Below are 13,379 nucleotides of genomic sequence, written 5' to 3'. Positions count from 1 at the left end.
TCTAGTCGATATTAAAACAAATAACGTGAAATTTATTTTAAGGGTCAATAAAATACGTATAAAGGATTCCGGGGCTCCAGTATACATTTAGCTTGCATGATGCGTCTGGTTTTTACATCTCTTTTAATGTAACTACTAAAATCACATAGGAAAAAATGGACTCATTTGCAAATTCCATCTAGGATCTACCTATCCTCCATGTAATGCTTGATTCTGTGCTTAAAAGACAGCAATGTTCCAATTTAAAAAAAAAAAGTGATGTTCCAAATAGACTTTCATCCTATCTGCACCTCTGGTATCACACTATGAATTCTGTGATGATACGCAATTCCTTTTATATATCTATGAGCACGGCCTCCTGAAAGGAGTCTTTATTACTGAGATTGTTGTAGACTCCAGTTCTCAATTGAATTTCAGGAAGCTCGATGTCTCTATTATCCAAGCCTCTGCCTTCCCACCCGTCTTTTTTCTTCCCTCTGGCAGGATCTCCACCAGCCTCTCATTACCGCTGCCAGGACTGAGACACAGATCGAATCACAGCGTCCCTGCTGTCTGACAAGCCCAGCTCTAACTGTGGGCTCATCATTCAAGGCTCTTCACGACACAGGCCTGTCCGCTTCTTGCGCTACTTCTTGCCATAACCCAGGCACCTTTCGGTGAATCTTCACAGCGTTACTCCTCACTCCTCAATTCAGCATGCCCTTTAACCTCTGCTGATGCTATTCTGCCCACCTGTCGAAACCATTTTCCTCCTCCTTCAAGTCATCCCTCATCCCATTAAACAAATTTAAACGCCCCTCCACATTCCCAGGCCTTTCTTCCGAATTTGGTATCTATGGATGGTAAGGCCGGTGAATGCAGGGAGCACGTGACAGTCACCTCTCCCGTGGGCTGAATCATGGCCCTCGGGGATCCCCAGGTCCTGGTCCCCAGAACCCAGGACCATTACCTTGCACCACAAAACAGACTTTGCAGATACGATAGAGCTAAAGGTCTTGAGATGGGGAGATAAGCATGGAGGTAATCACAGCTGTCCTGATAAGGCAGGCAGAGGGAGGTTTGAAGAGGGCCTTGAGCCAGGAATGGAAGGCAGGAAGCAGGCTCTAGAAACTGGGAAGGGCAAGGAAGCGGATTCTGCCTCGGAGCCCCCTGAGGGGGGACAACACCTTGAGCTCAGCCCAGGGAAAATGGTTCAGACTTCTGGCCTCCCGAACTGTAGGAGAGCATGTACGTGCTGTCTGAAGCCACCAACGTGGTGGCGGATTGGCCGAGCAGCCGCAGAGCACGAACACGCCTCCGCACCCCCAGAGCCTGGGCACTCGGCAGGCACGCTGACGCTGACGAGTACTGCTTTTTTCTCTCCTGATGTTTTTAGGCCCTGAGTCAAACTTTCTCTACATTTCAATAGTCCCTTTGCTATCCAGTAAGTGTTGCCACAAATAAGCCTTAGCACATAGGACAACCGAATTAACGTGCCCCATTTGTCTAGAAAGGGAGTCCAGAGTAAATTCATTTACCCGCTGTGGTCTCCAGCTGCGGGAGACGAGCTGCTGCCCGAAGAGACCAGACCAGTGGGCACACAGCTGCACTGGCCCTTGGTCTTGCTTTGCTTAGAGTCACAAGGCCACCGCGTGACTTCTCGGGAGGCCCTTCTCGTGGCCTCACGCGGGAGAGACTACACATTCACCTGTGAAATAACTTATTTGTTGTTAACCCAACAGGGATACAAGCCTATGAATGTACAAACATGATGGGTATTCGGAGCAAAATGTCCAACATTCATTCACACGGCAGGATACACAGAGAAAGTTTACCTGAGCTGATTTTATTTTTTTATTATGAATTTTAAGTTACATAGTTAATACACGGATACATCCTCATTGTAAAAAGTAAAAAAATGTCAGATAAGGCTAAATGAAGTCAGTTTTGAGAACTATACCACCTGCCCTCTGTCTCCTCCCTGGCTGATTCAGGCTGCTTTCATTCATTTTGTTTCCAATCCTCAGCACTGGATAGATTATCCAAAAATGACATTTCAGAGTATCTCATGAGCTAACACACACTGGGGCCCTAAATACATTTTGTTATGCAAATAGAATGCTACACAATGAGCCTGAGGATTGGGGGGGGGGGTGGTAAACAAAAACACAATGCTCAACCACCACTCTCTAGAACGGTAAACAAGATAAATCGGACTAAAACTGGAAAGCGTTTTCCTTCTTATAATTCATAATTCTGTCTGGAACTCGGCCTCTCCCTTTCAACATCATTTTGTCAGGGTAGACATAAACGGTGCCAAAAGCCTGGCTGTCCGGAGCCGTTTCAATAACCCCTTCTAGGTTGATGTGGTGCACACCAAAAGGATCCTCAGAGTAGCCACCATCGTGAGTGTGACCAGCGAAGAAACACACCACACACTTGTGAGACCAAATGACTGCCAGGGCATCTCTGTAATTCCAGGCCAGGCACACACTGTCAGAGGCCTCTGGGTAAATGGGAAGATGGCCTGTTAGTTAAAGAGAAGAAGAGTTAGGAGCCAATTAGCAAATGTCTCTTTCATCAAAACAAATGGCGAGAAACTAATACACAGAAAAAAAAAAAAAAAAAAAAGGATATTGCTACTTATTTCAAATAGACTAAGACCAGAGAGAAGCACCAAATAATCCACAGCCACATCTCTGCCACATACAGAAGGGGGGACAGTCCACATACACGGGGAGAGGCCACTGTCCAGGCAGAACCCCTGAGATCCCTACGGCCTACAGTGTCTGAAGAGGCACCAACCCCGAGAAAAACTGAGGGCATCCCATGCAGAACGGTCCGCGAGGGTGGCCAGAAGCCAGGTAGATGCCGTGCTGGAGTCCAGTCTCTTGAACACGAGCGCTGGGTACACAGAAAGAGGTACCCCTAAACTTGAGAACAGTTTAGGGATGGGTCATGGGTTGGAGGTCATTTATAGAGACACTCAGTGCTTTAAAACGGATTCGTGCCACGTTTAAATGCCTCCATGAGATCCCGGGAGCCGGAGCCATTTTACAGATGAGAAAAGCAAGGTAAAGCAGGGAGTATTTATACTCGGTCCCACAGGACGTACATGCAAGTAGAGCCAAAGGATTTCGAATTCCTGACGCCAAGACACACATGAGGTCACGTCATGTCTCACTCTGGAGCGCGGGCACAAAAGCTCCCTCGGCTTTGCTTCTTGCCCTGAAATCACTTTCCTGTTTTGTTACTATTTACTTGTTACTGAAATTTATTCTGAATTTTTCCTATGAATATTTTTACTGTTTGATATCTATCAGTTTGTAATACAAGTTACAAAGGGGGTGTTAACAGATCCCTAAAGAGTCAAAGGAGTCAGAAGAACTTATAAGTGTGTGCGCACACACACACACACACACACACACACAACCACTCTTGAAGCCGTGATGACAGCTCAGAGTCCAAAGGGGCCGGCAACTCTCCAGATCGAGAGGCCACACTGGACTCCTGACACAGTGACCTGCTCCCCCTCCTTGAAACACTGGGCTGCCAGGACACCACCAGTCCCCCTTGACTTCCTCCAACCTCGATGGCCACGAATTCTCACTCCCCTCCGCGGGCTCCTAATCTCCCCCACTTCCTACTGGGAGTGCCTGAATGCTTGGTCCTTGGGCTCCACTTCCCTATTGACACCTAATGGCCTGGAGACCTTGTAACTTCTCGAATCTAGTATAAAGTGGCTGGTGATCTAGTAAAGTATTGAACGTCTCCGACATTCTTTCCACTCCCACATGTTTATACCCAGCCCAGACTTCCACTCTGAATTTCAGACCCAAACATCCAAACTGCTGACTCAACATCTCCACGGATGCCTGATGGGCGTCTGAAACTTAACCCTTCCATGGCTGAACTCCAGAACTCCCCACCTGGCACCCCCTCCTGCGGCAGTGTCCCATACATCAGCGAACATGTCAGCAAACAGCATGCTAGCCTTCCAACTGCATGGCCAAAACCCCACAGGTGGAGGCAAAATGACCTCTCAGTCCCTAAAATGCAAAGTCAAAGAGCAAACTAAAATGAAAGAGAATCGCCATTAGCCATTTAAAACTTTACTACAGAAAACCTGACGCACTCAGTTGCCAAAGGTTTGTTCATCCGGGTTCTGGGCTTACAGTGAAAGGGAGGAATTTAAGAGGCGGCTAATGTAGACGGGGGCCCTGACGGGCAGGGTGGGAAAGGAGATGGGAGGGCCTCGAGTCTCAGCCAGAATCACATGCTACTGACGCAACTAGGTCATTTAATCTCCCAGTCTCCCAATCTTCGAACTGAAAGGGCTGACGGTAAGACGTGTAGGTCCCTTTCAGCTCCAGTATTCTCTGGAGTGACAGGCACAGCCTGACAGTGGGAAGTCAAACAGCAGAGACACATCGAGAAGTGTTCCGGTTCTAGAGACCACCTACTGTAGCGCCAAAGAGGGTCACAACGCGCGATAACTGCTGGGGAATCCTGTACTCTACGAGCCTGGGATAACACTTGGAATTCCCATGACAGCACACACACTCCTACTCCATCTACACGTCTGCCCCACATCGGGGAAAGATTCGCAAGTATTTATGGAAATATACTTTTAGATCATCAACTATCAGAATAGCTTGTCATTTTCAAGGGGTTTTCACGTTCGTAATTCCATTTGGTGCAATCCAGAGAAAAACCGCAGTTTGTAGGTTCAACATTTACGCAGACTCACACAGCTCACAGAAGCAAATGCACACAGACCAGCCTCCCGTCCTTGGGACCCCAGGCACGGTCCTCTCTGTCGTTCTGCCACATCAGTTCTAAAGCGAGGATCTAAACTCAGTGCCCAAACCAAGTACGCCAGCCACACTGCAAATCTAAATTCAGTCCCCCGTGTGCACACACCTGCAGCTGAGTGTATGTTAAGCACCCCGATTCATACGACCTGTGATGACAGCGTGTCTGGAAAAGACATTCTAGGTGGAAATAACAGCAATCTTACTTCCTTGCGAACACATGGCAGAGAGTCTAGAACCGCAGTACTCACTGCCAGGTGAGTCTCTAACGCGTGTCCTATTACGAGCTTCGCTTCCAACTAGACAGCAGAGGCCCCCGGCCGGCAGCCACCACACCGACGGGCAAGTGTCCTGAGGCTGAGGTTGGGTATGGGGCCTGGCCTGAACTGCTCACTCAGATATCACAGTTGACCCGTGAACAAAGGTTTAGACTGCACAGGTCCACTTATCCACACGTTTTTACAGTAAATACAGAAAATACAGTGAATGTATTTTCTCTTCCTTGTGATTTTCTTAATGTTTTCTTTTCTCTAGCTTACTTATTGTAAGAAGGCAGCGTATAATACACACAACGTACAAAATATGCATCAACCAACTGTTATCGGTAAGGCTTCTAGCCAACAGTAGGCCATTTGTAGTTAAGTCTCTAGAGTCAAAAGTTGTACGTGGATTTTCGACTGCGGCGGGGGGGGGGGCAGCACCCCTAACCCCCACACTGTTCAAGGGTCAACTGTACTATGCAAAATGATCCCATGTGCTGGAATTCCACTCGGAAACCCAAAAGGCCAACGTACAGGCACTAACACATGGCAAGATGTTTTTTCTATTTTACGGTTCTTTCCTGACCCAGCTGTAAATGTCAATCTTATACTCAGGTTCTCAATAAAGAAAGGTAAGCATTCATTTGACAGCAAGAGGACACCACGACATAAATATTATTAGTACACTTTCGAACCCCACTTTCCCATTCTCTAAAATGCTGGCGTAATCAAGTAATTTAAATACTTACTCACAATCACCACTTTTTCCTGGTTTGTGTCAGAGAACGTAAGAACTTCATTCAACCAGTTCAGCTGCTCTTGGCTGAATCCTCCATTAAACTGGACAAACTGGGGCTCAGAAAGTCCTGAAATGAATGCAGTATGTCAGACCCATCCAATGTCAGCTTCTTCCTCCTTTGGGCATGCACACTTGGCTAATGTGGGGACCCCTGTACTTTTCTGTAGGAATGTGCGGCAGCAGTTGACTTAAAATAAGAAACCACAAGAATCTACAGCAACCCAGACAGATAAATGGCCTGTACCCACTCAACTGCTTACCTCGCTAGCTCCGCGTTACACTGAAAACAAAACACAGCCTTCTGACTGTGTCCACGGGCCACACAAAGTCACCTTGTGCCCCACTGGCCTTTTCCTGAGTCCTTTAATGATGCTAACATGTCACTCCGCTCACGCTTTTCCATCTGCCCCGCTCTCTGTCCTGAATACTCCGCCCACCCCACACTTCCCAAGGATGATGACTCCTTCCAATCATTTAGGTTTCTGCTTAAATGTTTTTCTCCCGGGAGAGACCACCTCTGACCACCTAAGCTAAAACACTACCCTGAGTCCTTTTCTTTAACCTTACACATAATTTTCTCGGTAGCACTTATTGCTGCGGACGTAATTCTATTTGTTTCATTTATGGTCTGTCCTGCCCGCCTACTTCTCTTGCTTCCTCCACTCCATCCATCAAAAGATAAACAAAGGTGACACTGTCAGCATTGCTTCCGGCTCTGAAGAGCTAGCCCTCGAAAAAGGGCCCGGCCCAGAACAGGCATTCGGATACCCGTTAAATAAATGAATCTTGAACCAACAGCAGCCAATCCACGCGCCAGGAGAAATCCTGACCCTGAACAACAGTGACAATATACTTTTACCTTAATCATCCATCTTCCTGCTGAATAAAAGGTAGCTGAAGAATGGAAAGACAATGTATTAGACTCTCAGCTCAAAGGAATAATTCACCTTGCGGACTATTCAACTCCGAATTTGGATTGTGCTCCTTCAGTATCTTCAGACACTGCTGGTATTTTGGAGAGGACTGATCCACGCCTAAGACGCTCAAGTCGTAAGCATCCAGTAAAATGAACCGGAATTGAGGGAATGGGACAAAGTGATAAGCATAGTAATCCTCCGAAGGCACAGTCTCGGGATGGTGCACAATCTGGTCTTCTAGAAACTTTGTGTTAAGCTTAGAATTTGTTAGGTAGTTTCTGCTGAAGTTATAGAACTCGTGGTTCCCCCACGTGTGATGAACGGGGACTTTAAGCATCTGGAAAGTGTTCATAACAAGTTCGAGCGACTTTTCGGACACTTTGTACTGTGCGTTATACCCGTCAATGATATCCCCAAGCTGAAGCACACAGCGGGGCGGGCTGCCCTCCATATTCCAGTGTTCAATAGCACTCCGTAAGTGAAGCAGACTGTGTCTGTAGTATCTTCGTCTGTTTCCTTGGAAGTTATAGCCATCTTCTAAATCAGCGTATTGGATATCTGCTATCACTCCAAAGGAGAAGAGAACTTCCGAATTCTCACTCAGGGTTCCAGGGTCAGGCTTATCGTCCATAACCTTCAAACGGGTTTCTAAACAAAATAAAGAACATAACTACACTATAAACATGTTACTTTTCTAAATGGGCTGCAGAGGATGGTAAAGTATTAACAGTTAATCCGCCAGGTAGCGTGGTAGAGAGAAAAGCACATGGGCCTTCAAGTCCAATTGTCCTACAGCCAAAGTTCCGAGTCTTTGAAACAGTTCAGTTTTCTCTTCTGTAAAATAACCTCTATTCTTCAGAAGAGTAATTTATAAAAGGGTATTGTCCTATTAATGAACAGGTATTCTAAATCCAGAAAAGTCAAATTCACATCTGGTAGAATTTGTAATTTTTAAGAAATACACACTAGTTTGTTACACACTTACATATACATACACATAGACACACACACACACAGACACACACAGTACTTTCTTCCACAAACACCAAAATAATTCTATCGAAACTTCAGGATTCTTTTTACAAAAAATTACATACTACACTCATTCATTGTACTTTATACATTAGATTCCCACTACAGATTATTTCATGTCAGGCTGGATCTTTTGTCTTCTTTGGTGGGTAGGTCACTTGAAAGAACTTGGCTCATATTTTATATCTGGGATAACGGGGGAGGAAATGAAGAAAAAGGGGAATCATTTTAAACAAACAAAAACTAACTATAATATTGATGTGACTATCTTCATTTCTGACAAATGGTTCCTGATTCTTCAGTTGTTGGATTCCAATCTGAACCAGCTTTTCTTAACACGAATCTTAACTACCCTGTCCCCAAAACCAAAATGGAAAACACGTCATCTTTTCTTCTCACACGTGATCTGCGCCCTGCCACACTAGCCAAGAATAAGGGATTTAGACCTGAAAAGCTATTGTTTTACTAGATTGTTTACAATCTAAATTTATAATCATTTCTAATGCCTCAAAAGAGCCAAGAACACTAAAGATTAAAAATAAAAACCAGGGGGGGCGCCTGGGTGGCTCAGTCGTTAAGCATCTGCCTTCGGCTCAGGTCATGATCTCAGGGTCCTGGGATCGAGCCCCACATCGGGCTCCCTGCTCCACGGGAAGCCTGCTTCTCCCTCTCCCACTCCCCCTGCTTGGGTTCCTGCTCTCGCTGTGCTTTTCTTTGTCAAATAAATAAATAAAATCTTTAAAAAAAATAAAAAATAAAAATAAAAACCAGGGGCGCCTGGGTGGCTCAGTCGGTTAAGCATCTGCCTTTGGCTCAGGTCATGATCCCAGGGTCCTGGGATCGAGGCTTCCGGCTCATCGGGAAGTCTGCTTCTCCCTCTCCCCCTCCCCCCTGCTTGTGCTCTCTCTCTCTCGTTCTCGCTCTCTCTTGCTCTTTCTCTCAAATAAAATCTTTAAAAATAAAATAAACCCAAAGGCCATGATCCTAGAAGATCAACTATTCTTATTATAAAGTCTACAGTACTACACTGTGCTGTGGGATCGAAGCATATTAAAGCCTCGCTGTTTCTAAAAAAAACTTCATATATAATTTCTAAAATTACTTCTCGACTCCTGGCCTCCAGCAGCCCACTACAGCTCCCGAGTTCTCTTCGATCACCCACAGATACGTGAAATCCTAGCTGACGGAGCAGTGCTGTCCGAGGCGGGGGTGACAAACTCCACAGCCGGCAAGAGGGTCGGGCGGCAACCTGACTTCCTTGAGAATTAGAGGCCTCTTTTCATTCTGAAACTGTTGTCACGAGGGACACACATCCTATGTGATCCACCCAATTGTGAGCTTAATCGGGTTGTGTATAACTAGCCCTAACAAAGGTATAAAGCAGCATTAGAAAAAGGCTGGAAATCCTGAAAAATGGCTTGGTGTTCTGACACTTTTTTTTTCATTTGCTTGTTTCGTCCTGCAGTCCCCATCTGAAAACCCAGTAGATATCAAGCCAGCTGATATGTCTCAGGGTGGGTGAGATCATCTGATTTGAAGGGTGAAGAACTCAGATACAATAAATATAGAATTCATCTAAGTTACACGAAAATCTGTAGTCTCACTAGGTTTCAAATGTTTGTGATTCAAAGTACAGATTAATAGGAGATTTCAACCAGAAGTTAACTGGGTACATGTATCACAGGAACATTATTACCAAAGCTTAAGAGAAAACAGTTTCTGGGGAGGCTTTTATCCTTTGCCAAATGAACTTGTTTGTTTTCATCTTTAAACTCAGAGGCTTTAAGGTGATAATCTGTACTACAGATCTCTTGAGGGGGAGCTTTTAGTCCCAGTTAATCTGATCTTCTAGGAGAAGCTATTATTTGTGCCTGCCTAGCCAGTACTCATCTCCTGTTCATCTGGTAACAGCACGCCCTGGTCTCCCTAGGCATCTATACAATCCTCGCTCTCGGTGCCTGTTGCTGTGACCTTCACCCCCTGGCTGTGCAAGTGTCGGAAAGGGCACACATGTGACCCTGGCCTAGCTCTCTCTCAAATAAATAAAACCGTAAATACATAAACAAACAAACAAACTCACTCTTCTCTGAGTCAAGCCAAACTGAACTGGCTCTAAGATTCCTGTCGTATTATACGAAAAGTCCCATCAGATACACCTTCCACTGGAATACAGTTCAATTTAGAGAAACTTAAGGGTAAACTAAGATTTGCCAACCTTTTAAAGAAAATTAAGCAATGTGCAGAGAAGCAGCAAGGGCCACACACTTCAAAACAGTAATGTGTTTTGGGGTAGAAAAGAGATCTGCAATGTCGAAGACATATGGCTTTTAAAAATAAGGCTAAGGGCAGGGAATATACAGTTTTATGAAATAAAGAAATTATTTTTTAAAACAGAAGTGTAAACTGATACTGTCATCTGTTAAGAGAAAGATATGAAGCAAGGAGGAGGGACAAGGCCACATGCAAGGAAAGACCGTGAGAATCAGAAGTGAGTTAGGCGGGTCCCAAGAACTCAAGTGGGCAGGGAACAGATTCTCCTGACTAGTTCAACATCTTTTATTGTATGGTTCTGGGAGGTGCCAGGGAGCTCAGAAAGACTGGTCCTGGTGGCCAGAGAGATAAAAAAAACTCAAGACACCTCCCATGGGGAAACGCACAATTAATAAACATGCCAATGCCATGAACTTTTCAAAATACCCTCCATCCTCCACCAGACACACATGGGTACGAGGTTCACTCTCGCTGCTTTTATGCGGGTTTCAAGATGTCTATAGTACGAGGTTTTTAAAAAGTATTTTTAGAGAAGATACAGTCTGAACGAATTAGAAGACCTAAAACCTAAGACCTCTGAAAAGAAAGGAAAATCCCAAGTTTCACGTGAACTTTGTTCTGAAAGTCTGGAGCGCACCATTATATGTGAAGTTACCTAAGTTGTAGTTAAGAGGCAGTGAGACGGCTGCTGAAAGCTTTGAGACTGAAAACCTGGAAGGGAATTTTAGTCCCAGTTTTTCCTACAGGGAAACAATTCATCGGCACTTGTGAGATTCAACTAGCATATACTGTACAATAATCTACTTTTGTAAATCGTAAAGCACTACCTATATGTTATTTTTTAATTATCTGAAAACATACCTGCCTAGTGAACCTCCAGATAACTGAAACTCCTGCAACATTTTATAGAACAGAATAGTATAGAAAACTTCGCCAGAGTTTCAAAAATTCTATTCATGAACTCCTACAAAAATTCACAAAGATTTCCAAAAATTCCAACAGAAAGTCATGGTGTAGGATGAGCAGCCAGCAGTTTGTGAATACCTCCTTAGGCATCAATGATGTTTAACAATAGGAAGAAACACCCAGGGATGCCTATTTGCTGGAAACTTGCTACAAGACGATACTAATAAAACTTCCGTAATAAGATGGCAGAAGGCTGAAGCTCCTTGTAGAAGCCTCTCAAGCATCTACGATGAATTAGCAAATGAAGACAGTCCTACACTCTTGTCAAAGGAAAACGAAGGGGTGGGAGGACACAGCAGGACATTAGTAAGGAGAGATGGTCAAAGGGAGCTACTGCAACAGAGAGACGCCCAGGCCTAAGCCAGAAGTATCTCAGGGAAGGGGGCAGGTCAGGTAAGCAAAGCCTTTCTATGCAGAGCCCATGGGACAGGCGGCCCTGGAAATGCAAAGGGGGGGGGGGGGGGGGTAGTGGGAGCAGTCTGGATTTTTAATTGTGCTAAGTAGTGCAATGACAGGAAGGTTGAGGCTGGAAATGTTTGTGGCAAGGGACAGGGGGCAGAAGCAGCCAAGTTACAGTGCTGGGAAGGTCACACAAAGTTAGGGCCTAGCTGTCCCAGTCAAGACAGCCTGGAGTTACCTCATGCACAAAATCTGACCGGCCTCATCACTATGGACAGAACAAACATCAGATGATATTATGCATATTCTGTCTCTTTCAAAAAAAGGTATCTATATTGAAGGAAAAAAAACTCATTTGCCAATCCTGGTGGTTTAAAAGTAGTAATGAAAGTGATAGGTTTACGCTAGACATCATGGTAGGTATCTTTTAACACTAGATCTCACAGGTCAGAGAAATCAGGCTCAGAGGTGTTATCAGCAACTCGTCCCACGTACAGTCACCAAACACCTCCTTTGAGTCAGGAACGGTTTTAGAAGCTAGTATTTTACCTAATATTATACACTTAATACGAAAAAGTTGTATAAAAATGCTTTGGTAAACAAATTAAGGATAAACCTGGTAAAAGAATCACTTTGGCAAATGAAATTTAACAGACCAGCTAAAAACAACACTGAACTTTAATTTATACGACTGACATCATTAACATCCAGCGGAGCAATGAGAAAGATGAACAAAAACTGTATATGCTCATCGCCTGAACGAGTAAGGTATTTTTGTGTCTTTCTGGCAATTGGAAGAAAAACTTCCCCCGGGGCAAAGAAATACACAGATAGAAGCAGGTTAAAAAAAAAAAAAAAATCTCACCCACGGGTAACCTCGGGACAGAAAAATCAGTCTGACTGAGAACGATGTGAAGTGCCCCATGTCCTCGGAGCAGAACCTCCAGAAAATTCCAGTTCACCTCGGGAAGGAAGAAACGTGGCTATCAGCAGAGTCCGGCTGGACTGCTGGGGAGGAGCCCGCCCACTTGGCCAGTTACGCCGGCTCACAGACACGGCCGGCTCCCGTCCCACGAGCACTCGGGCACGCTCCGAGCCGCTCCTTCTGCTCGGGGGGAGCTCCGGGATCTGAAGTCAGGCAAGAGAATTAGGCTGTTTTCCTGCCCGCTCTGTCTGCGTTTTGCCAGCGCGGAGGCGGGCAGGCGAGGGCAGGCGTTAAGGGTGCAGACACACTGGGAGGAACACACAGCAAAGAGGACGCGCGTGCAAGCCCACCTTCGCCAGCCAGGAAGAAGCAGCCCACGGACGCTCTGCGCCCAAGAATACGGGGCTGTCCCCGCAGGAGACGCGGTCCCCGGTGAGGACCTCCTCCGCCAACCTCAACCCTGGAAGGCCCAGCGCCGACGGCAGCCGGCGAGGGCGTCCTAGGACGCGGGGGCCCGGCCGACTGACCCAGGGAGGGGACCCGGCGCAGACCCGGCTACTTCGTGCGGAGCTGCTGCTCCCCGCGAGGGGACAGCGCCCGGGGCTCACCGCCCCAGCCACTCCAAGGACGCCGGTGCGCAAGTCCCGAACGGGCCGAGACGACGTCAAGTGCAATGGGCCCGCCGGCACCCCCGGAGGGAGGCAGCGGGGTCCGCGCCCTGCGGCTCCGGGCCGGCCTCCAGGCGGACGACGGGGCGACGCGGGCGGGGACCGGGGGAGCGGGCCTCTCCCGGCGGCGACTCCCGCGCCCGCCCCGCCGCCCGCCCGCGCCGCGAAGCCCCCGCCCAGCCCCGACCGGGCCCGCCTCCAGACGCGAGGAACCACCTACCGCGCGTCGGCTCCACGGCCGAGGGCTCCCTGGCTACCGGCTGGGCGACCTCGCCACCAATGAGTTGAGCGGAAAGAGCGGCCCGCAGCGACTTCCGGAGGAAGTGGAAACGGCGCCGGAAGTCGGGGG

General features: G+C 46.8%; 1 protein-coding gene across 3 annotated transcripts; it reads right to left on the bottom strand.

Moving 5' to 3' along the window:
• Nucleotides 1-1,812: 1,812 nt before the first annotated feature.
• On the bottom strand, nt 1,813-13,301 carry ADPRM (ADP-ribose/CDP-alcohol diphosphatase, manganese dependent). Of its 3 annotated transcripts, XM_021694711.2 has the most exons (5): nt 12,713-13,144; nt 12,303-12,565; nt 6,800-7,417; nt 5,803-5,919; nt 1,813-2,506 (listed from the first exon to the last, which is right to left on the bottom strand). In XM_021694711.2, exons 3-5 carry the CDS (start codon nt 7,398-7,400, stop codon nt 2,196-2,198), a joined length of 1,029 nt encoding a protein of 342 aa, XP_021550386.1. In that variant the 5' UTR covers nt 7,401-7,417; nt 12,303-12,565; nt 12,713-13,144; the 3' UTR covers nt 1,813-2,195. The 3 variants fall into 3 exon arrangements, with proteins under 3 accessions (XP_021550386.1, XP_021550387.1, XP_021550388.1); XM_021694712.2 differs by lacking the exons at nt 12,303-12,565; nt 12,713-13,144 and adding an exon at nt 13,251-13,301; XM_021694713.2 differs by lacking the exon at nt 12,303-12,565.
• Between the last annotated feature and the right edge of the window lie 78 nt (nt 13,302-13,379).

Source organism: Neomonachus schauinslandi, chromosome 15 (genome assembly GCF_002201575.2).
Source record: "Neomonachus schauinslandi chromosome 15, ASM220157v2, whole genome shotgun sequence".
Lineage (NCBI taxonomy): Eukaryota > Metazoa > Chordata > Mammalia > Carnivora > Phocidae > Neomonachus > Neomonachus schauinslandi.
Note: the sequence above shows the minus strand (reverse complement) of the source record. Positions and strands in the feature narration are given on the sequence as shown.

Bases quoted from the DNA above. Each gene is read 5' to 3' on its own strand.
- ADPRM (XM_021694712.2), bottom strand. From the start codon at position 7,400: ATGGACGATAAGCCTGACCCTGGAACCCTGAGTGAGAATTCGGAAGTT. The intron at 5,920-6,799 runs GTGAATTATTCC...CATTCATTTCAG, and splicing joins GGAGTTGAATAGTCCGCAAG to GACTTTCTGAGCCCCAGTTT. The intron at 2,507-5,802 runs GTAAGTATTTAA...TTTAACTAACAG, and splicing joins GGAAAAAGTGGTGATTGTGA to GCCATCTTCCCATTTACCCA.